The sequence below is a fragment of the Rhodnius prolixus genome, unplaced genomic scaffold, assembly GCF_049639745.1.
Source record: "Rhodnius prolixus isolate KJV_2025 unplaced genomic scaffold, Rpr scaffold_1, whole genome shotgun sequence".
In the NCBI taxonomy this organism is placed as follows: domain Eukaryota; kingdom Metazoa; phylum Arthropoda; class Insecta; order Hemiptera; family Reduviidae; genus Rhodnius; species Rhodnius prolixus.
The window spans coordinates 22,992,271-23,017,581 of record NW_027411581.1 but is presented as its reverse complement, the minus strand read 5'-3'; the positions used below and the strand labels follow the sequence as shown (position 1 = coordinate 23,017,581).

Below are 25,311 nucleotides of genomic sequence, written 5' to 3'. Positions count from 1 at the left end.
TTTAAGGCCAGCGATATTCTCAAATGGTGGACGGAGATTGATCAGGGAAGTTTTTCGATGACTTATTTTGAATCCTTCTTCCCGTGATTAGGATAAGATCCTCTAAAGACACCCGCTCTTCGCTTCTCATGGCCCCAACTGATAATATGGGGGCCCATAGCTTTAGATTTGGAGCAGGCGTGTCCACCTTTCAGACTTCAGTACTCACACAGTATTATAAAAATCTTATTATTTTACAGTGGCCGAATAAAGCTATTTTATAACCTCGCTGGTTCTCGGAAGTACGCTGGTACTTATTTACTCACACGTCAAATAATTGATTAATTCCTACCTTTCTTTTACTAAAAATTCTGCTGCGTATTGAATAATTTCAGTTTAAACTGAACAAGCAATAAGGAAATTTATGTATCAAAATGCAATCTGTACCACAATGGTTGGTGATGTCAAAGCATTAATATCTTAGTAGAGATACTATTGGTAGCATAATGGACATTAGTAGATATAATGATGTGTGTGTGAAGTGGCCAGCTATATGATCTATGTCTGGGACATCTCTGACTTCACCATGACTTATGACTCTATTTGCCCTTCTAATGTTATCTAATATCCGTATTATTACACTGTCCATCCCTCAGGCTACTGTTAACAATAACATTACCTGCAATATTAAAACAACTACAGAGATTACAAAACAAATATGATTTCTCGTTATTACATGGTCTCACATTGCTCTCAATAATTGTGACTATATCTCAAGTAATTTTCTTAGTTACTTCTATTTTCGATTTTCTGGTCTATTTCACCTAGAAGACATTAATTTCTATTTCCAATCAATCGAATCTGTAGTGTTGGATAAATCGATTAGTTTCCAGCCAGCGATCTCTTGGCATGCTGTCTCATCAAGTGTATCTTTTTTTTAGTCGAGGCAAGATTGACATTCTTTTCGTTCCGACGTAATTCTTTTTCCTTCGCATCTAATACATTTTGCTTAAGGTAAATTTAATTTCAAATATTTCTAATTTATTGGTAGACAAATTTTTTGACCAAAGTTTCTTATTATTTTTAGATTTTTCATTTTATAGATACATTTGTTTAGAATATAAATATCTGTAAGAGTCTTTTATTTTAGCGAAATGAATGTTGTAGAAGAAACGTAAGCCGATAAAGAAGACTAGTAAGCCGATCATTCGTTGATGGTCGTCTTTAAAAAGAAGAGAGGGATTTAAATGTCTATTTTTCGAGTGGGCTTAATGTCCAGCTGCCAGATTTACAATGCTATCAATAAATGCAATACGGAAAAACACAAAAATTATCGTTCTATCGTCAATTTTAGATTAGACTTGGCATTTTCTGCCATTTGACCTCTTGCTGCCCAGTAAAATTCGAATCGTCTTTGATCTCTTTCCAATTGTACAATACGCTTTCATGTGTTTCCCAAAACAGGGTAGATGTTAAGTTAAGATCTTCCCTGGTGCAATGCTACCAACTTCTCCCAGCACGCAACAGGTTTTTTAGCTCATCTTATGCACAAAGATTAGCATAGGGAAATCTTTCCGCCTAGATATTCCTGCAATTTTCCCCCCTCTGCTTTTCCGCAAAAGCGTGAATTTTATTGTTTTCTTTTTCCTGGATTTTTTTCAAGAATCAATCGATGGTCTCTTAAAACCTTTTTTAGTTTCAATAGTTACTAGTTACTTGTCAGTTTTTGCTTATAACTTATAACCGAATAAATAATTTTAGCCACTCAGTTGGTTTGATCAGCTTCATGTTTGATCAGGAAAATTATATGTGGATTTTGCTCATGAAATCAAAGTTAATTTCATACAGTAGTGGCGGTTGTGCTGTTTAGTGTGTGGAAGTACAGTTCTCTTTGAAAGTTAAACTATCAGCGCTTGATAAAACTTTGTTTTGTGACGTAGGATACCATAGTTATTTATTGTACAAGTTTGGAAAGTTGAGATTTAACACTACGAAGCGAAGTTTTACCTACAAGAGCGTAGCGAGTCAGCCATCTTAAACAAAGGTATGCAAACATTTCTCCCAAATATTCAAAATTAAATTTTTCACAACTATCATTTCAATTATTCATGAGATAAACTCTAAACTTAGTCAAAAAAGCTATTCACACAAGGTTAGGTGTTTTATCGAATTTAGAATATTGGATTAATTTGTGCTTCAGAAGCGTACAATTTCAAAAACAAATTAAAATTTCTTAGTTATATTTTAATTTAATACTTTTACAGTTCTTTTTTTTATATTTACATTTATTTAAAAGTTATAGGATACTTATTTTTTATTTATTTATTATATTACTTTTTTTACGTTTATTTGTGCTACAATCAGCGCGTTAGCGCTATAAGTAACAATGGTAGAAGTGAATGGTAGATACAAGCGAGTGGAGAAGTTACCCAGTGGTAACCCTTCGAAACATTGAACTAATAGTCACTCTCTTCACTTGAGAGGCTATCACGAGGCCACTCACTGTCTCTTCAGGCGTCTTGTCTGGTTATCAGAAAGAGTTCTTGAAGAAAGATTTTGTGCCAGAAGATTCACACTCATTATTTTAAATATAAAATTGTGTTTATTAATGCTGAATTTAAAAATCGTTTTCCAATCACAACCTTTAAAATGGCAAATGATTGAAATTTGAACTTCCATCAGGATAATAATGAACCCTTTCTTTAACGACTGTAGAATAAAGTAAATTTTAGAAAATAGGTTTGAATTTCAATAATTTCTCCAGTAAAGCAAATAAAACTTAATTATTGTCATTTTTTTTTTCTTTTAATTACGTTTATTGTTTTTATACATTATTAATATCTTGCATCAAGATATAAATGTGATAATAAACGAATGAGAAAGAAGAAATGTGCAGGTAAGAGTGCGAAGAGATGAGAAGTAACAGAGAGTAGATATTGACAGCAACACTCCTACGCACTAAATCCAATTTGTAGATGTGTCTTTTAGCTGTAGAAATACTATTGCATGGTTTGAGTCACTCCCAGTCTAATAGGAACTCAACACATATTTACTTCCATGTATAAATTACACATTTTTGATATTTATTTTATTATTTCAACTCCTTTTTTACTTTTCATTCCTTTTCGTAAAGTAGTGCTGCAATCGTGCAGACTTTAGATTTTGATTTTTCACCAGAAATATCCGTTTTGAGGTCTTCAGAGTCCAGAATAGTCTTGGAATGTATCTACCGTGACTCAGAAACAGAAAATCGCAGAGTTCAACTTCGATATTACATTTAGGGAATCCCCAAACTAAGAACCACATGCGGCTCCCTGAGGCCATTTATCCGTCCACACCACATTTCTGGAAGGGGCACTTCTTTCACTGGTGGACAGTGAGAGGAGCACAGGTTGTATGTGGTGGCGCCGCTTCCGGTGACGCGGGACGCACGCGTCACGGCTCCGGAAGCAGTGTGAAATAACAGCAGAAGTAGGAAGAAAGGCAAAGCACTATAACTAAACCAGACATTGACCATCTCATTAGCCAAAAGCAGGTCCATAATTCCCACAGAAATACTGGGCAGTTTGTTGATTTAAATTTACTTGTTCTTTATTTGAGATATTCTATTTGCTCCCGTTTTGTTATTTTACTTTAAAATAAGATATGTGCAGAGTTTAGAGGGATTTGTTCACAGTTTTTTTTTGTTTTTTTTGTAGTCCGGCCCTCCAACGGCCCCTGTACACAGGGGCATTTTACAAAACGTTAGGGGACCCCCTGCTCTATAGCATGTAAGATATTAGAATAGTCACAAACCTCACCAATTCCAATCAAATTTTTCGATTAATTTTTGGCTAATTTTCTAGTTTGTCCCAAGATTAATAGTTAGAACCTGGAATATCCATTACTAAGAATCATTTCCATGTACTTAATTGGTGGCTTCTTTGTCAGCATTTTCTTGCTAATTGGAAGCATTCAAATCAAAATTATTATCGAAGACAATTACGATTGATTCTAGTGAGGCTAATGAATATATGGTTTAATAATGTCGATTGTTTTGATTGTTACGGTTTAGTGCTGTTGGAGTTATACTGTTCGTAACTATAAGTACAAAAGCTGATCACAAAATTCCATTTATTTTAATTTTTGTTGGTCTTATGAATACAGAAATTTCTTCAGTTGGAATTATTGTATTTTCTCAGCGGTCTCCAGTTCTTAGTTTAATTGACAGAAGAATTACCCTATGGCTCAGCTAATGGACAGGGACGCGGTTTGCGCTTGCGAAGTAGGTTCAAAATATAAACCATTACAAAGAAATTATCTGTCCCAAGTGAGTGGTTGCAGGTTGCGCCACCGCTTTCAATTGCATCCATTTACAAATAGTTTAAGTTTCCCCGTATTTATATTTAGTTTTTATAAACTTTTATTGACATAATCTCTGCATTCATTTCCATGTGTTTTAATAATTTTTTAAGTTGAAAAAACAACTAGTTTTATTTGAATGGGAAAAAAAAATTAATCAGCAATAGTTATTGAGAAACAAACTGCCTGATAAATACATCATTTTTGTCGAAACGTTGCCAATTATAAAATATGTAAAAACTAAGTCTTGATTTTTGTCCAAACCACGAAATTATGGAAAAAGATTATCCTCTAAATTAAATTCTGTGAAAGGATTCATTCATAATTTGAATTTAATTGAAATTTTGTCCACCAAAATAAAAAGGAACTTGTCAGTTCCACGCCATTTTTTTTAAAATAGGAGAAAACCAGCGCAGTTACAGGAATGAACTTCTAGTAATTGGATACAGCTGTTTGCTGCACAATTATCTTGTAAGATTTCATGTCCCAATAATTTAGTTTCTTAAAATTATATCTGATCAACAACTAGAGAACCGAAGTCTTTCTTAGATGGGTGTAACTCCACTTACTAGATACTACTGTTTATTAGAACATTAGGAACAAAAGGAAAATAAATGTGATAAAATATTGTGAAAAAAGAAAGCAGCACAAAATGTAAGTATGAAGGAGCAGTATAGTGGCTGAGGTATTTAAACGGAGCGATAGGTAAGGTAGCTTACTGGCTCCCGATACTTACATTCATATATCAGACTTAGGGAGCCCTTGCTGACACTCTATTACCGTTATTTATTTCACTTAGGACTTGCACCCCTCTCTCAGCATTCTAAATAAATAAGAGGATCAATTGATTTTTGTGACGGAGGATGTTTATAAGGAGCCTGCTGAAAGTACGCCGCTTTAAATAATGCCTTTCCAACGCTGATCTTCTAAATATTCTCCTTGCTCTTCTATTGCTCGTAAATAAAGTATCATTACTAACATGGCGGAAAAAATCCGGATCAATAATGCTGAATATTTTGTGTACATATTTAAAACAAAAATAATTTCTAATTTCCGTTCATCTTACATACATCATGCAATGCTATATTTCGCAAAGCTGATGTTATAGAGGAAGTAAAGAAAAGCCACATTTTGTTAAGCGCCAAAAAATGTAGTGAACATTTCTACACCACTTTCTCTGCCAACTTCCTAAAGTTCTAACTCAAATGATTCTTAAATAACACCGAATATATTGACTCGAAGAACTCTTATTTAATTTGTAATCCCTCTTCTGAAGGGCCCTAAAACGAATCTTAAAAGAAAGACAATATAACTAGAAAGAATAATATCTGTATAGGCGCTAACGACTATCGCAGTCGATGCGCCGGAAAAGAAATAAAAATACAAATACAAACGAATCTATACTCGTATATTAAAAAAATGTGCTAAACATGTAGCAGGAATTTTTGTTACTCTTTAATGCATACATCATTGAAAAATAAATAAAAACCAAATAATGTAATCAATTCATAACAAAAAATAAATACAATTCTAAATTTAAGAATAGAATCCAAAAAACTAAAAATATAGGTATGTGATTGGAAAATCATCTTTAATATTTAATAAAAATTGATAATAGATTAATTTGATAATTATTTGTTTTACAAACTATAATACTTCTTCAAAAATGTTTCTCTGTAATTGTTATATTGAGGGGAATTTAAAATTGACTTGAATAAATTATAAAGAAGGATAATCACTTGTGTGATGACGAGTTCGGTACAATCAGAGAACTTTAAACTAATCTAACCATTCAACTGATCCTTATTTCATGAATAAAAAGCAAAAAAGGGTGGTTAATTGTTAATGGGTAAAACTACAGAATTTTATTAGTAATAAAATGTATACTCTCCAAGCGGCTGAATAATTAATGCGAGGACAGTGTATATTTGCTATCTTCCACAAAAAAATTGATAAAAATAAAATTAAAAAGCCGACAATGATGTGGAAGATCTCACTGATATTTTTCTTTTGTAAAAGAGAACCGGATGTAATTGTATTACCGGGGACATAGCATATTCAACTGTTCATGGTAGCGCACGTTGTGCTCCTGTTATCGTGTTTAAATAGTTGCGATCATGTGTGCTAAGTATTCTCTAACTTTATTTCTTACATTTCAACTGATTTATTTCGCGCAATTCAAAAGAATCGTAAGTTTTTAATAGCTTTAAATCATTTTAATGACTTTAATAATAAAATTACCAAAAAGTTAGTAAATAATTTTTTGTTAACAAATTATCACTTTTATTTTTCTACCAGCCGAAGAAAATTGTAGTTGTTGAGGATTTTCGAAACTGTCCAAACATCGATATCTCAGATATAACATTTAGATTAGAAAATGTGAAATTTGGAATGGTATCCGGCTCAAAAAGTGAAATAAGTTTTCAACTAGGAACAGACAAAAACATGACGAACAAATTATATGTAAGTACAGATTTCTATTTATTTATTTACGAGGGTCGTTTGAAAAGTCCGTGCAAAGTCAGAGATAGCACCACTGGCGCGTATCGAGGTTATGTTTAGTTAGTAGCATCTCTTGGAAGAACATACACTAAGTTTCAGCCAGATCGGTCTATTTCTTTGTGTTTGCCATTCGTTTGAATCGAGGAAGTCGAGTGATTTTCAAAAAATGGACGAAAAAGAATTTCGTGTGTTGATTAAACACTACTTTATGAAAGGCAAAACGCCTCAGGAGACTAAAGAGAAGCTTGATAAACATTATGGTGACTCCGCACCTTCGATTAGAACAGTTTATAAGTGGTTTCAAAATTTTCGGAGTGGCCATATGGGCACAAGTGACGCTGCACGTTCTGGACGCCCTGTTGAGGTTACTAATCCAGAAATCATTGATAAAATCCATGATATGGTGATGGATGACAGAAGAGTGAAGGTGCGTGAGTGCTGTGGGCATCTCGAATGAACGGGTACATAATATTTTGCATCAACATTTGGACATGACAAAGCTATCCGCAAGATTGGTGCCGCGATTGCTCACGCTTGACCAAAAACGAAATCGTGTGAAGTGTTGCAAGGACGGTTTGCAGCTGTTCCAGAAGAATCCGCAGGACTTTAAGCGTCGTTTCGTCACTGTGGATGAAACATGGATACATCACTACACTCCTGAGACCAAATAACAATCTAAACAATGGGTTACCAAGGGGGAATCTGCGCCAAAAAAGGCGAAGACCGTTCCTTCGGCCAGAAAGATTATGGCGACTGTATTTTGGGATTCGCAAGGAATAATCCTCATCGACTATCTGGAAAAGGGTAAAACTATTACAGGTGCATATTATTCATCGTTATTGGACCGTTTGAAAACAGAGCTGCAAGAAAAACGCCCACGATTGGCCCACAAAAAAGTCCTTTTCCATCACGACAACGCACCAGCTCACACCTCAGCAGTTGTGGTCGCAAAATTAATGGAAATAGGGTTCCAACTCGTTTCACATCCCCCCTATTCTCCAGACTTGGCTCCCTCGGACTACTATTTGTTCCCCAATATGAAGAAATGGCTGGCGGGAAAAAGATTTTATTCAAACGAGGAGGTGATTGCAGAAACGAATGGCTATTTTTCAGACTTGGACAAATCCTATTATTCGGGATCAACAAACTAGAGCAGCGTTGGACGAAGTGTATAAGCCTAAATGGAGACTATGTTGAAAAATAAAAAAGGTTTACCCCAAAAAATTAAGTAGTTTTTATTTTTGCACGTACTTTTCAAACGACCCTCGTATTTCTTAATTTGGCGACCGAAGTAGAATGTTTTTGTGGCACGCAAAGAAAGTAATATAATAATATTTTGGAGCGTTGTAGTTACAATATTAAATCAATCAATTTTACTGAGTTACTGAAGACTTCTCTAAAAGAAACTCGTGAGATCTATCATTGGAGATAGTTGAAATGATTAAAAAAAGCATATTGAAAATAAATAATCATGAATTTTAAATTAATAATTGATACACAAAATACACATTTTTCCATTTATCCTTACTGAAGGAAGACATTTCAAATAACACACTTATATAAAATTCTATCTGAAGGTTGGGTTTGGATCAGTTTGAAGAGCTAAACATTTCTCGCAGTTCTAAAGCTCACTTAGAAGCATTACTATTTCCAATACTACCTTTGAATATGTTTCCCGTCATTAGAAAACCTTACCGTCATACATTCTCTAGTACAATGGAACCCTATCTAACGGGGACAAAAATATTATCACCAGCGGATCTAATATTCAGCCCAAACTTCGGAGGCCAGAATTTAAATAAAATTAATTTGTTAAAATAAATGGTTACTTTGGGTACACATGAACCCACGAAACATGCATTTATTTGGGATTTTTCCCTCCCTATCAACAACTGCCAGGCGCCACGGTAGCCGAGCGATTAGAGACGAGTCCTTAAGCTTATAATATGTATTGAGGTACTGTGTTCGATTCCCGGTCTTAGGCCTTGGAGTTTATTTAATGGTTAATAAAAGAAATTTACAACAAAGTGTGTTTGCTAGCCACCTCCGTCCACGACACCTAATAGGTAGTTGGACATAAAGCCCGCCTGAAACAATAGGCGATTACTTTACTTTTTTTTTTCAAACAACTGCCTAAAAATCAATTTAAATAATGTATCTGAGGGGTTGGCTCAATGGTTAAAGTACTGGATTTCTACGCGGAGATGTCAGTTTCGCATCTAATTGTCGGTCATTTCTCTTATTGGGACCTTCTTACAGTTAATTATCCAGTGATGGTCAGAGTGGTCTATAACTAGAGAACACTGTCTGAAGGCTGGCAGTGCACTGAAAAAAAGCTCCCGGTGCTAATGACCTCCGATGTTAACGCGCCTAAAAAATAAAATGAAAAATATTACAAACTGCTCTTATTACTTCTTGCCATTATTTATTTGGAATTTACAAATCTAAGATCTCCTGCAATGAAATAACGGGTCTTAGACGAGTCATCACTAGTGCTGATCCTACAATTCATTATTTATTTACTGAATAAATGACGAATATGATTTTCTGTAAACTATAAAGAAAGGAGGTAATGAAAGAGATAATGGTTAGAGAGTTAAGGATGAAATGTAAGGAACCATGTTTCGAATTCCCCACTTAGTGTCATCTTATCAAGACTGCCTTTGTCTCATAATTATTTACTTTCCTAAAGAAAGTAAACAGACTCTAAAAGTCCGCTTTCCCAGTAATTTAATTTAGAAAAGATTAACTTTGACCAATAATAGTTATTTGACTATTTTTAACAATTTTTTGTATTTGATACCCATCACTCATAGTATTTCACACTCAAAGAAATCATTCCTTTTATTTATTTAGATAACTGATGTTTTGAAACCAAAGATGCCGTTGATTTAATCAAGAAGAGCTAAGAGTTCTACGTTAAACTTTATTGTAAACTGTTCTTGTTACTTCTTGCCATTATTTACTTGGAATTTACAAATTTAAGATCTCCTGCAAAGAAATAACGGGTCTTAGACGAGCCATCACTAGTGCTGATCCTCCAATTCATAATTTATTTACTGGATAAATGTCGAGGATAGCACTGCTAAGATTTTCTGTAAAGTATAAAGAAAGGAGGTAATGAAAGAGATAATGGTTAGAGAGTTAAGGATGAAATTTTTAGTAAACTGAAATGAAGCTTTGATTAGGGGAACAATTAGGACATTATGAATAATTAGATTGGGTACACTGGACGGAGCAGACTGGTTAATCGGCGAAGAAGTTTTGCTGTAAAAATTGAAGACAAGAAAAGGTAATTGTAAATATTCGAAAACGATCAGAAACAATAAAAACATGCCTAATAAAACGGATAAAACGGACTGCGAACCCAACCACAATTTCAACTCGAATCTGTCTCTGGGTTTTCAAATAAACTCTGTAGATTGTAGATACATTACGTACATTCCACATAAATTTAGAACTTTTCCAAAGATCATTAGCAAAGAAAATTCGTTTTATAGCAGTTCTCTCGAAAAGCTTTGGTTAGGCTTCGTTAAAAATGTTATTACGTTTCAGTGTAATGTACAGTAACGAACTGTGTTATGTTTTTAAGAAGTAAATATGACTTAAATTTTCACATTTTAAAGGAAATAAATCAGAATCAGAAAAAGTTACAACCTTGAGAATAGTACTAAGACAAAGTATTTTAAGTTTAAGATGAAGTATAAAGTCGGAATTTACTTTTTAAAACAATTAAAGTTGACGGATTTTGTTTTTTTAATTTCACTTCTGAAGGTAAATTAACAAAAATTTGCTAGTAAGTTTTTTTGCCTTAGTATTAAGTTTGACAGATTAACCTATATAAATATTAAAGTTACACTAATAGTAAATATTAGGCACTGCAGGCTGAAACTTCCTTTTCTATATCTATTTGTATATCTATTTTAAATTGTAAATAAACTTTTTCAAATTCAAAACAAAAATTTAACTTTAATATTCAGTATTTTTGCAGGGACCTGTCACAGTGTTGAAATGTCCAACTGTACATGGTGACGAAGACTGTGAAACGATTTTGGTAGTACAAATAAAAGATTTCTGTCAAAAATTCCTTGAAAAAAACCAAGCTTGGTCATTTGCATTTGAAAACGTTCAACCAGAATTAACTTGTCCTATTCAAGCAGTAAGTATTCATCTATTTTTAGATTCATAATAAATTCTGTAATTAATATTTATAATGATTAAAATCGGCGCATTTCTTGTATTACTTTCTAGTTAACGTAACTAATAATGATCTAGTTTGTTGGTGCTTAGCTTCCAATGTAAGATCTAAGATTTTGCATTTCTCGTTATAAGAACCAAGAATTCGCTTGGTTGTCTGCGATTTCTGGAGTTAAAATTTTGATATTTCCTTAAACGTAATCTAATTTTTGGCCTCCCAAATTTGTAATTCATTCTAACAGTTTTTAATAATCAGCTTTTAAATTCTTTGTAATTATACTGTTCAGATTCTCTCCAGAATTTAATATGCTTTTTCTTACTCCGATAGGGTATTTACTCGTCAAAAGGTACTCCAGATTTAAGCAGATTAAAATGGCTAATTGATGACACGCATGCATTTAAGATATACATAAATGTATTTGAAAAAGAAGAATTCCTTGCTTGTATATATATTGTACTTAAGTCAAACGTTGTCAGAGTTTATGTTAAAGACACCTAGAAGAAACGGAGGGCAAGGAACAATAATATATTTTTGTTTATAGCCATTTTTTTTTTAAATATTTTATTTTATTGATTTAAAGATAAAATATTTCTTAATTAAATAAAACACGGTTTAAACGTTTTGCAATTTTTGTTTATTTCTACGGAACTTGCAGTTATTTCAATATCTCTGTAGATGCTCAATTAACGTTTTTTCTTTTACTGGCCGATTCTAAGGTGGAGCAAACCAAATGAAATATTGAGATAATCTGCAATATTACCTACGCGTAATTACCTACGCGAAACCTAGTTTAGTTCTATCACTAATATTATGAAAGACGCAAACGCAGTTGTAGAAAAAGTACAATAATTACACGAGTATATCAGAATTATTAATTTCATCATCGCGGGCTGGTTTCATTTTTTCATCACAATATTCTCCCATAAAATGACTACCTGAAGATAGTTTCAATCAGAATTTTGTAAAGAATTCCACATGCAACTTATAAAACTATTTTCCACTACACTTTATATTAACTGATTCATAAATTAGTCAAATTCTTCACAAAAACGGGAAGAATCGATCATCTCTAAAGAATCGATGTAAGAAAATCGGAATCCGGATAGGAAGCGTACTAGGGTAAACAAAATAATTAATAGATTCGTATGCATGTACCATATTAAATCTAATAGCTGTGTTCATTTTTTGTTTTTAGTTTTTAATAACTTGAATAGTTGATGGTATGATTCTATACCTTAGGTTCCATGTCTCAAGTCAATCGCTCGCCTTGAAATAAATTACTGCTTTATTTTCGATGTCATTTCCCATTTTTAATTTATTGTATTTGATCAGGCCAAATATATTTCAAATAACAATAATGTAAAAAGAAGATGACGCAATTCATTCAATTGTAATTTACATTTATATTTGCGAATAAAACAAATTGTATGTCATATCGTACGATATTTATAAGTTAATTTCTGTATTTTATTTAATTGCATGTTTTAAATTTGTATATATCATTTGAATTAGTTTTCTTAAACCGAATGGCCAAAAGGTCATCACTTAATAATTCAATATTCTTATTTATCTTTAAATGAACCTTTCACAGTTCCAGCCCTATAAGCATTTAATTTAATTACATAATGGAATTGAATTGCACTCCACATCTGGTAACTTTTTAAATATTACGATCGTTGTTTCTTCTAAATTATGAAGGAAACTTTTATTAATGAACTGAATTTAATTTTATGTTTGATGCAGTTGTAACATTTGTACAACTAATTCAACAGAAACAATTTATTGTATTAAATAAAAAAAATTGTCCACACTGTGAAAGATTTGTTTAAAAATAATTATTTTATTATTTATTTACATATATGTTGTACTTTTATTTTAAATGTGTGACTAAATTAACTGACGGACTAAGTCCGCCAAAGCCGGTCCCAAGCCCAGGTGAAAAAAGATTAGGGGTCCGTCGGAGTTACTTATGTTTCAGGATGTAAAGGCTAACTAGACGCAGAGCCAGGAGAGGGAGGATATATTCATAAATGTTTATGCTGTGTAAATATGTTATTGTTTGCAACCCTCTATAAAACTATAAATAAATCTATCCAAAAGGTACAAAAATCTCTTTAACAAAAAATTTACAGTTTAAAAAGTTAAGCATAAGGATTGATTAAACGACAAAAGGTACACAAATCAGCAAGTAGCCAACATTTCATTAAACTTTATTGATATCGTTAACATAATTTTACTGCATTAACTTTTCATTAATATTTTTTAGAATTTATTACATGTCCCAGACCCTTATGCTGGCCATTTTATTCATAATAATTTTTTTGATATAATAATAAAAGGTGAGTAATACCGTCATAATTAGTAATAAAAAGGCACTTTATTTTAACTATAATATAAATTATTATTGTGATTTTTCTTTTTAGGCGCTTTATTCTGAATAATCATCTCACTCTCACGCCCATTCAAATGGAAGAGGGAAAGTAGGAGTTGATCTATTACTGCTGAAATCTGAATCACGGAGTTAAAATAAATTGAATCTTGAATTAGTCTTACAGCAGAATATATGAGCACAAATTATGCAGTTAATAACAAATAAACAATCCTTGTAATTATAATTCATTTGCAAACTTTAATTGAATGTAGTCTTTAATTGAGTACTTGTCAAAGACGTTTTATTATCAAATAATTAGTAAAGCACTTTAATAATAATTTATTTATTTATTTATTTAAAGAATAATTGCCATCTGAAAAATATAAATATCTTAATTTTAGTACATATATCATATATGTATATAACCTTCACAGTAATCCATTTAGAGATAAATAAATTTAAAAATATCCATAATTACATTGTATATATTTAGTTAGTGGTACACAGTATATACTGTATAATAAGGAAAGTAAAGTAATCGCCTATTTTTTCAGGCGGGGTTTAACGTCCATCTACCAATTAGGTGACGTGGACAGGGGCGGAAGCTCATACTTTACTAAAAACAATTTTTTCTGACAAATAAAAAGTAGTCTTACTGGGAGATCTCCCACTTACAAAGCCACGCTCTTGACTAAAAGACCAACGCCCGCCCCTAGTATATCAACATTATATTTATATCTATAATATAAGTATAATATATATACAAATATAAGTAATCAAATTAAAAGTGTAATTAAAGATAACTATAATAATTTTTAATATTAATAAACCATGTGTATTATCTGTTATTGTTAAAGAAGTGTACTTGGCAAATTGTATCCAAATAATTTAATCAAAGGATGAACTTAAATCAATGATTTTTAGGTTCATAATGATGAGATAAATTTTTTAATAAATAAATCTGACGTCAAGGAAAAAATTCGGTGAAGGCATTTTTTAAAAAGTACAATATTTTCAATGGCGCAGTGTCATAATTTTTTTTTTTAATTGCGTTTCATTAAAAACCTGTGCATTAATAGTTAGATACCTCCTTTTAAAATCAATCTAAATTAAATGAAGCGAGCCTTCTCGCTTCACAAAAAAAAATTTTGTTTATGAAAATGGCCAGCATAGGGGTCTGGGACATGTAATAAATTCTAAAAAATATTAATGAAAAGTTAATACAGTAAAATTACGTTAACGATATCAAGTTTAATGGAATGTTGGTTACCTGCTGATTTGTGCTCCTTTTGTCGTTTAATCAACCTTTATACTTAACTTTTTAAACTGTAAGTTTTTGTTAAAGAGATAAAATGTAAGTATGAAGGAGCAGTATAGTGGCTGAGGTATTTAGACGGAGCGATAGGTAAGGTAGCTTACTGGCTCCCGATACTTACATACATATATCAGACTTAGGGAGCCCTTGCTGACACTCTATTACCGTTATTTATTTCACTTAGGACTTGCACCCCTCTCTCAGCATTCTAAATAAATAAGAGGATCAATTGATTTTTGTGACGGAGGATGTTTATAAGGAGCCTGCTGAAAGTACGCCGCTTTAAATAATGCCTTTCCAACGCTGATCTTCTAAATATTCTCCTTGCTCTTCTATTGCTCGTAAATAAAGTATCATTACTAACAAGGCGGAAAAAATCCGGATCAATAATGCTGAATATTTTGTGTACATATTTAAAACAAAAATAATTTCTAATTTCCGTTCATCTTACATACATCATGCAATGCTATATTTCGCAAAGCTGATGTTATAAAGGAAGTAAAGAAAAGCCAAATTTAGTTAAGCGCCAAAAAATGTAGTGGACATTTCTACACCACTTTCTCTGCCAACTTCCTAAAGTTCTAACTCAAATGATTCTTAAATAACACAGAATATATTGACTCGAAGAACTCTTATTTAATTTTTTTTTTTTTTTTTTTTTTTTTTTTTTTTTTTTTTTTTTTGGCGCATCAACAGCTGAGGTCATTAGCGCCCGGAGCTTATTTAATTTGTAATCCCTCTTCTGAAGGGCCCTAAAACGAATCTTAAAAGAAAGACAATATAACTAGAAAGAATAATATCTGTATAGGCGCTAACGACTATCGCAGTCGATGCGCCGGAAAAGAAATAAAAATACAAATACAAACGAATCTATACTCGTATATTAAAAAAAAATGCTAAACATGTTGCAGGAATTTTGTCACAATTTAAAATATACCTACATCATTGAAAAATAAATAAAAACCAAATAATGTAATCACTTCATAACAAAAAATAAATACAATTCTAAATTTAAGAATAGAATCCAAAAAACTAAAAATATAGGTATGTGATTGGAAAATCATCTTTAATATTTAATAAAAATTGATAATAGATTAATTTGATAATTATTTGTTTTACAAACTATAATACTTCTTCAAAAATGTTTCTCTGTAATTGTTATATTGAGGGGAATTTAAAATTGATAAATAAATTCAATTTAATTGAATAAATCTATATGTATGTAAGTCTGTACGAAGTTCATAGAAATCCTAGGAGCTATTTTGGAGAAAATCTCAAAAAAATGGGAAATATTCAGGATATAGTTCAGGTTGAGGAATTTTCTTCATTATTTGAGCAACGCTTTTAGTCCTTGTTAAGGATCTCAAATCTAAATTATTCAATCTAAAAGAAAACATTAAAAGAAGAGTTGTTTCTCAAAAACTACACGAAAAAGTGTAACGTTGAAAAACATCCAACAATTACAATTTTTTCATCTTTTCCTATAAAAGTTAAAATTTCCAAATTTTCTTCAAAATAAAGGATATGTCCTCGTTTATAACTGTATTTTTTTTTTTTTCAACAACGCAAGTTTTCAATAAAAACGATGCTAAAAATGGTCAAAAACAGCTTTTTCGAAAATTATTCTTTTTCTTGTTTATTCGACAAAGATGCACTTTCATTCAGCCCGTTTTCATCAAATTTGGAAATTTACTGCCAAATATGATTCTTAATAAGACTATTATGTGATAAGATCGCACTAGGAACGAAAGTGACACATTAGAGGAATGCTTAACAACCCTTCTCTTCCAAAAAGCTTCTTAAGAGAATTTTCCTGCAAAAAGGTTTCAAATAAAAGTTCTGCGAAATACTCGGGCCCAACTATTTAAGACATTTTTCAAATCCTTGCGGAGTATCGGGTGAAGTATTTTGGCAAGGTTCAACTGTCTAAAGAAGAGCTAAAAGAATATTTAAATGGGAATGATTGGTAACAGGCTTTGTTGGTATGTGAGGCCGGCATCCACTCACAGAACTTTTCTTCTTGCCCAGCACAAATGGTGGAAAAATAGTATGAATATGTATGATTCTTGTGTAAGTATATGTAAGTGGTTATATGAATTAAATGTAAATATATTGTGCACTGACAGTGTTCAGTCGAACTCATCTTTTCGCGGCGCCCCCTTCTTTTAAACTTCGCGCCATGCCTTTCCCGCCAAACTTCTGTAGCCTCGCATCTTCTAACCTTCTTGTGTTTTCGCTTCTCTCCTTTCTAGGCTACTGTGCATCTCGTCAACGGCAAGAAGAAGGAGCAACAACCGCCTTTCTGTATCCTTTACATTACACTTCTCTTCAGCATCAGTTTTTCTCCATCTTCAACAGCAGGGTTATCTCGGTGTCTTTTGTTTGCCCTCTTTATGGCCCTGGCCCTTCAGGCCAAGACCCCACCTGGTGTCCAACCTTGTCGAGCTGGTGGGGCTTACGCACTAAGGGCACTAGAGATTAACCCTCTCTAAAACTCTCGCGTTCTCCGCTTCTGGGTGTAGGCGTCTTCGCGCGCCTACAGACAGGATAAACAACTTGAGTACGCATTGGGAACGTCGCGATTATTTTGATAAATTGCAATACTTCAGAATTGTTCTTGTTTTTATTAGTTTCCACTGTTACTTTTTTATGTTGCTTGGTTAATATAAGTTTATTTGAGTTTTGTACATCTTAATATTAATAAAATTAATAATAATATCGTTGTTACGCCAAATTTTAAAAAATAAAATAAACAAATGAAAATTAATATCAACATAAAGCTAACATTCTCTCTGATTACAATAAATCTTAAGAAGAAAGGAGCATATATTTATGCGACTTTCGTTGATTTTAAGAAAGCTTTTGATATCGTAAATCATGCTTTATTGTGGGATAAGCTTTTTAAAATAGGAGTCATTGGGAAAATTATAAGGATAATTAAATGCATCTTTGATAATGCAGTAATGTTTATCAATTTAGAACAGAAATTATCAGATGAAATAGCAATCTCCTCTGGCTTATTGCAAGAGGAGAGTCTTAGTCCGCCCCTTTTTATTCTATTCCTAGCAGACATGGTCTCTTTTTACCACGAAAATGGAGCAAATGGTATTAAACTTACGCCGTTCACCCAGGTCAATATGCTTCTGTTTGCTGACGACTTAGTAATATTTAATTAATTATACTTGGCACGATGCACATAAAAATTTAAAGCTTTTAGATCACTATTGTTCTAATAATGACTTGAAAATAAATACGGTAAAAACCAAAGTTTTAGTATTTCACAGGTCACCGAGAATGAAAAAGCTCAAACCGTTGTTTTACAGGGGACTGAGAGTAGAATACACAAAAACATATACTTATTTGGGCGTTCCTTTTTCTGTAAGTGGGAAATTTAAAGTTGCCACGGACTTCTTCTTGTATAAGGCGGCAATAGCTAGCGCTAAGGTAAAGGAAATATTAAGAAAAAGTAAATCCAATTGCTGGGAAACTAAGATGACTTTGCTGGATGCGCTTGTACAGCAATAACTTTGTATTGTTCCGAAGTTTGGGCGCTAAGATATTTTGATTCTTTGGAAACAGCACAAAGTCAATTTTTAAAACATTTATTTCACTGGCCTCGATACACGCCTCATTATATGTTAAACTTTACCAACATCATAACCCCTTAATCAGTAACTTGTCCTGCACTAACCTCCCGTCAAATCCTCCACGCAGACTGAAGCGCCGATTACCTCGGGATCACCTGGTCGAAAGATAAACAAGGCCATCCTTCGTATTCCACTCATTCGGTATTTACATTAACCGACTTATGATGGTCATCGTTGGATGGCCTTCATTCACGCCATTCCAGTGATTTTATTTTATTTACTTATTTATTTATTATTTTATTTCGTTTTTCTTTATATATTGTTTTATTTTATTTCAGTTTTCTATTTCACATTTATGATGTACTATACTATAACATAGCTATCGTATTTGCTTGTTGCGTTTTGTATTTCGCAGTTGCGAATTTAAGAATAAAGGAAGAAAAAAATGTTAAGGGCTGTTAACTACTGGAGCAAGTTACTTTCTCTACCAGAAAACCGACTACCTAATCAATGTTTCTTAGCGCTGTGTACCTTGGATGACGGAGAAAAGTTTAATAAAGAATACAATTGGGTGACCATTGTAAGATCCTGGGCGGAGGCATTAGGTGACCCTCATTTATTCCTTAAATTGGTTGTTAATTATTTTGAGAAGAACAAAAGGCATATTATGGGTAAATTAAAAAACGATTCACTTAGTAGCGATACAGACAGAGCATCAAATTCAAAATTTAGTTTCATATACAGATCTATAGTAGACTTTAATTATTACCAGCCTCAATCTTATTTGCAGCACCGTCTTAATATTAATAAGTAGAGGGTTGTTGGTCAGTTAAGGCTTGCCGGCAATAAAATGTACGAGTTAAAACAATTTTTTAACGGTTCCGCCCTTACTCTAATGTCAGAAACTAATTGTTGATCCTCTACATCATTTTATACTTGCTGACAGTGAAACAAAATTAAAATATTTGCTAAATATTGACAGTGTTGAAAAATTAAACTCCATATTTCTTTTTGTTGAGGGTTCTATAGAAATGTTTAAAACAGCTACTTCTATCCCAACAACAGAATTTAGTAATTTAATCCAGACGCTTATAGTAAGCTTTGTCCCGATAATCTGCCAAATACAGTTTTCATTTTTTCTTCTTTGCTTCTATATTGAACTGCTTCAATGCCTATCAGATCTGATTATTGTGCACTTCTGTAAAAACGTGTTTGTTTCTCAAAAGTTATATTCAAATCTTTAAAGAAAGATGTTATTCACTGTATTTATGTTAGTGGATTAATTAATTTTTTGATTTTTTTTTTGTTTATTGTGATTGTAAAATATGAAGAAACATTTTATTATTTTGTGAGGAACTGGTTTGGTTATGTTTATTTATTTTGTTTAATTATTTAATATTTTGCTTAATTATGTTTATCTATTCTTTTTCTTTATTCTAATTAATGATAGTAAGAAAACACAATTATTATTTGTTTTGACCTAGTTTTTCTATACTTATTTTGTGTTTTGTTATATTGTATGTATAAAAAAGATATCTTTTTGTGTTGGTTTCATACGCTGAGCTCCTGCTTTTATAAAATTTTGTATTTTGAAAAAAACAAATAAATTCTAGTCTATTCTATAAAGCTACCATTCTTGGTTATACACCATCAACTACAAACTATTTTTAATGTAATACTTGCCAATTTTTTTTAACAAAATTAAATGTTTTCCCTTATCAGCTGGAAACAGTTATCTTCTGTGTCTTTGCAACTGCAGATCCTCTTGGAACCGTTGAAAATTCTAACTTTAACCAACTTTCACCAGTGATGCTGTGTTCCTGACTTTCATGCAATCAGGCAGATAATCACTTGTGTGATGACGAGTTGGGCACAATCAGAGAACTTTAAACTAATCTAACCATTCAACCGATCCTTATTTCATGAATAAAAAGCAAAAACGTTTGGTTAATTGTTAATGGGTAAAGCTCAAAGCGGCCGAACAATTAATGCAAGGACAGTGTATATTTGCTATCTTCCACAAAAAAATTGATAAAAATAAAATTAAAAAGCCGACAATGGTGTGGAAGATCTCACTGATATTTTTCTTTTGTAAAAGAGAACCGGATGTCATTGCATTACCGAGGACATTGCATTTTCAGTTATTCGTTATAGCGCACGTTGTGCTCCTGTTATCGTGTTTAAATAGTTGCGATCATGTGTGCTAAGTATTCTCTGACTTTATTTCTAACATTTCAACTGATTTATTTCGCGCAATCAAAAAGAATCGTAAGTTTTTAATAGCTTTAAATCATTTAAATGACTTTAATAATAAAATTACCAAAAAGTTAGTAAATAATTCTTTGTTAACAAATTATCACTTTTATTTTTCTACCAGCCGAAGAAAATTGTAGTTGTTGAGGATTTTCGAAACTGTCCAAACATTGATATCTCAGATATAACATTTAGATTAGAAAATGTGAAATTTGGAATGGTATCCGGCTCAAAAAGTGAAATAAGTTTTCAACTAGGAATAGACAAAAACATGACGAACAAATTATATGTAAGTACAGATTTCTATTTATTTATTTATTTCTTAATTTGGCGACCGAAGTAGAATGTTTTAGTGGCACGTAAAGAAACTAATATAATAATATTTTGGAGCGTTGTAGTTACAATATTAAATCAATCAATTTTACTGAGTTACTGAAGACTTCTCCAAAAGGATCTCGTGAGATCTATCATTGGATATAGTTGAAATGATTAAAAAAAGCATATTGAAAATAAATAGTCATGAATTTTAAAATAATAATTGATACACAATATACACATTTTTCCATTTATCCTTACTGAAGGAAGACATTCAAATTAAACATTTACATAAAATTCTATCTGAAGGTTGGGTTTGGATCAGTTTGAAGAGCTAAACATTTCTCGCAGCTCTAAAGCTCACATAGAAGCATTACTATTTCCAATACTACCTTTGAATATGTTTCCCGTCATTAGAAAACCTTACCTTTATACATTCTCTAGTACAATGGAACCTTATCTAACGGGGACAAAAATATTATCACCACCTAGCGGATCTAATATTCAGCCCAAACTTCGGAGGCCAGAATTTAACTAAAATAAATGGTTACTTTGGGTACACATGAACTCACAAAAGAAGCATTTATTTGGGGTTTTCCCCTCCATATCAACAACTGTCAGGCGCCACGGTAGTCGAGCGATTAGAGACGAGTCCTTAAAGCTTATAATATGTATTGTGGTACTGAGTTCGATTCCCGGTCATAGGCCTTGGAGTTTATTTAATGGTTATTAAAATAATTTTACAGTAAAGTATGTTTGTTAGTCGCCTCCGTCCACGACACCTAATAGGTAGTTGGACATAAAGCCCGCCTGAAAAAATAGGCAATTACTTTACTTTTTTTTACTAACAACTGCCTAAAAATCAATTTAAATAATGTATCTGAGGGGTTGGCACAATGGTTAGAGTACTGGATTTCTACGCGGAGATGTCAGTTTCGCATCTAATTGTCGGTCATTTCTCTTATTGGGACCTTCTTACAGTTAATTATCCAGTGATGGTCAGAGTGGTCTATAACTAGAGAACACTGTCTGAAGGCTGGCAGTGCACTGAAAAAAAGCTCCAGGTGCTAATGACCTCCGATGTTAACGCGCCTAAAAAATAAAATGAAAAATATTACAAACTGCTCTTATTACTTCTTGCCATTATTTATTTGGAATTTACAAATCTAAGATCTCCTGCAATGAAATAACGGGTCTTAGACGAGTCATCACTAGTGCTGATCCTACAATTCATTATTTATTTACTGAATAAATGACGAATATGATTTTCTGCAAACTATAAAGAAAGGAGGTAATGAAAGAGATAATGAATGGTTAGAGAGTTAAGGATGAAAGTTTTAGTAAACTGAAATGAAGCTTTGATGTGGGGAACAATTAGAACATTATGAATAATTAGATTGGGTTCACTGAACGGAGCAGACTGGTTAATCTGCGAAGAAGTTTTGCTGTAAAAATTGAAGACAAGAAAAGGCAATCGTAAATATTAGAAACCGATCAGAAACAATAAAAACATGCCTGCTACAACGGATAAAGTAAACGATATAATCCAGAACTGAGAACCCAACCACATTTTCAACGTTAGTTTGTATATGTACTCGAATCTCTCTCTGGGTCTTCATATAAACTTTTTTAGGTAGGATTGTAGATATATTACATACACCATTGTAGATACATTACATACATACATTTAGAACTTTTCCAACGATTATTAGCAAGGGAAATTTGTTTTAGAGCAGTTCTCGCGAAAAGCTTTGGTTAGGCTTCGTTAAAAATGTTATTAGGTTTCAGTGTAATGTAGAGTAACGAACTACGTAATGTTTTTAAGAAGTAAATATGACTTGAATTTTCACAGTTTAAAGGAAATAAATCAGAATCAGAAAAAGTTACAACCTTGAGAATAGTACTAAGACAAAGTATTTTAAGTTTATGATGAAGTATAAAGTCGGAATTTACTTTTTAAAACAATTAAAGTTGACGGATTTTTTTTTTTTAATTTCACTTCTGAAGGTAAATTTTAACAAAAATTTGCTAGTAAGGTTTTTTTTTAAGTTTAGTAAGTTTTTTAAAAGTTTTTTGACTTAGTATTAAGTTCGACTTATTGACCAATGTAAATATTAAAGTTGTGGAGAGTATACTGCAGCCTGAAACCTCCTTTTGTATATCTATTGTAAATTGTAAATCAACTTTTTCAAATTCAAATTCAAAACAAAAATTTGACTTTAATATTCGGAATTTTGCAGGGACCTGTCACAGTGTTGAAATGTCCAACTGTACATGGCGACGAAGACTGTGAAACGATTTTGGTATTACAAATAAAAGACTTCTGTCAAAAATTACTTGAAAAAAACCAAGCTTGGTCATTTGCATTTGAAAACATTGAACCAGAAGTAACTTGTCCTCTTCAAGCAGTAAGTATTCATCTATTTTTAGATTCATAATAAATTCTGGTTTTTTGACTAATATTTATAATGATTAAAATCGGCACATTTCTTGTATTACTTTCTAGTTAACGTAACTAATAATGATCTAGTTTGTTGGTGTTTAGCTTCCAATGTAAGATCTAAGATTTTGCATTTCTCGTTATAAGAACCAAGAATTTGCTTGGTTGTCTGCGTATCCGGGAGTTAAAATTTTGATATTTCCTTAAACGTAATCTAATTTTTGGCCTCCCAAATTTGTAATTCATTCTAACAGTTTTTAATAATCAGCTTTTAAATTCTTTGTAATTATACTGTTCAGATTCTCTCCAGAATTTAATATGCTTTTTCTTACTCCGATAGGGTATTTACTCGTCAAAAGGTACTCCAGATTTAAGCAGATTAAAATGGCTAATTGATGACACGCATGCATTTAAGATATACATAAATGTATTTGAAAAAGAAGAATTCCTTGCTTGTATATATATTGTACTTAAGTCAAACGTTGTCAGAGTTTATGTTAAAGACACCTAGAAGAAACGGAGGGCTAGGAACGATAATATATATTTTTTGTTTATAGCCATTTTTTTTTTGAAATATTTTATTTTATTGAATTAAAGATAAAATTCATTGTTTATTTCTACATTTGCAGTTATTTCATATATTTCAGTAGAAGCTCAATTACCATTATTTGTTTCATTGGACGATTCTGGGGCGGAGCAAACCAAATGAAATATTGAGATAATCTGCAGTATTACCTACGCGTAATTACCACAAGAAACCTAGTGAAGTTCTATTACTAATATTATGAAAGACGCAAACGCAGTTGTAGAAAAAGTACAATAATTACACGAGTATATCAGAATTGTTAATTTCACCATCGCGGGCTGGTTTCGTTTTTTCATCACAATATTCTCCCATAAAATATCTATCTGAAGATAGTTTCAATCAGAATTTTGTAAAGAATTCCACATGCAACTTTTAAAACTATTTTCAACTACACTTTATATTAACTGATTCATAAATTAGTCAAATTATTCACAAAAACATGAAGAATCGATCATCTCTAAAGAATCGATGTATGAAAATCGGAAACCAGATAGAAAGCGTACTAGGGTAAGCAAAATAATTGGCATTTTCCAACGCTAAGGTTAAAAAATAGATTCATATACGTCATGTACCATATTAGCTTCTATCTGAAGCTTTTTTGATTTATTACAGTTCATTGAGTATACGTTTATAACAACAGGAGGAGCTTTAATAGCAGGGTGTACCAGTTATGGAGATTAGACAGTAGTTCTTTGACATGCTAACTCTCAGCTAGTGTGTTGTACAAATATCTAACACAAAAACATCGACTTTTCAGTTGTACTTTTCACTAAATATCCAACCCTAGCTTTGACTAGAAACTTTGAGAAGTACCTTGTGAATATGTATGTGAAAGAGAGAAATTTGCTTTACGCCCATTTTAAAGGGCTCGCATACAGTGTAGAGAATTTGAAGGCACTTGCTATGAATATGATGAAATATTTGCATGCAAATTTGTGAAATGTAAATATGGATATTCTCTCTACGGGTCAAAAGTAAACACAGTTTGCCCTTCAAACACGTAGTAATTAACTTTATGAATAAACCTTTTTTGTGAAGGTTAATTTTTCCACGTGAATGCTGTTTTTATTAAGAAAAATTCTAACCAGTTACTGTGGAAACACTAGCAACAATAACAAAGCGTTTTTTGAAAATTCAAAAATATTAATAAAAATCTCAACTATGCCTACTAAGTCAGTCAAGAAGGTGGTGAACGTGGCTGGAAAACGTAAAGGGACGGAGAGTGGCTCGGTCCCTACCACTAGAAGCATGTTGCGCCAACCGGATGTGAAGGTAGCTATGGAACTGACTGAGGTAAGCACCAACCAAGAAGCAAACAAGGTAAGTGATGAACAAATTTACACCAAGGCGAACAAAAGTACAAATGCATACACAAATATGGCATATCAAAGTACGGATTTAGGACCCTTTTATGTTATAGTGGA

General features: G+C 32.2%; 2 protein-coding genes across 4 annotated transcripts; both read left to right on the top strand.

Annotated features, from left to right (window-relative positions):
- The first annotated feature begins 6,366 nt into the window (after nt 1–6,366).
- LOC141457948 (uncharacterized) lies at nt 6,367–12,986 on the top strand. 2 transcript variants are annotated; one of them, XM_074135366.1, is made up of 4 exons: nt 6,367–6,509; nt 6,619–6,783; nt 10,814–10,981; nt 12,930–12,986. In XM_074135366.1, the coding sequence occupies exons 1-4, from the start codon at nt 6,438–6,440 to the stop codon at nt 12,957–12,959; spliced, it is 435 nt and encodes a 144-aa protein (XP_073991467.1). In that variant the 5' UTR covers nt 6,367–6,437; the 3' UTR covers nt 12,960–12,986. The 2 variants fall into 2 exon arrangements, with proteins under 2 accessions (XP_073991467.1, XP_073991459.1); XM_074135358.1 differs by having other exon boundaries at nt 11,348–12,986.
- Nucleotides 12,987–20,399: 7,413 nt separating this feature from the next.
- LOC141457939 (uncharacterized) lies at nt 20,400–24,135 on the top strand. 2 transcript variants are annotated; one of them, XM_074135348.1, is made up of 4 exons: nt 20,400–20,561; nt 20,671–20,835; nt 23,102–23,269; nt 23,949–24,135. In XM_074135348.1, the coding sequence occupies exons 1-4, from the start codon at nt 20,490–20,492 to the stop codon at nt 23,949–23,951; spliced, it is 408 nt and encodes a 135-aa protein (XP_073991449.1). In that variant the 5' UTR covers nt 20,400–20,489; the 3' UTR covers nt 23,952–24,135. The 2 variants fall into 2 exon arrangements, with proteins under 2 accessions (XP_073991449.1, XP_073991439.1); XM_074135338.1 differs by lacking the exon at nt 23,949–24,135 and adding an exon at nt 23,642–23,915 and having other exon boundaries at nt 20,403–20,561.
- The last annotated feature ends 1,176 nt before the right edge of the window (nt 24,136–25,311 follow it).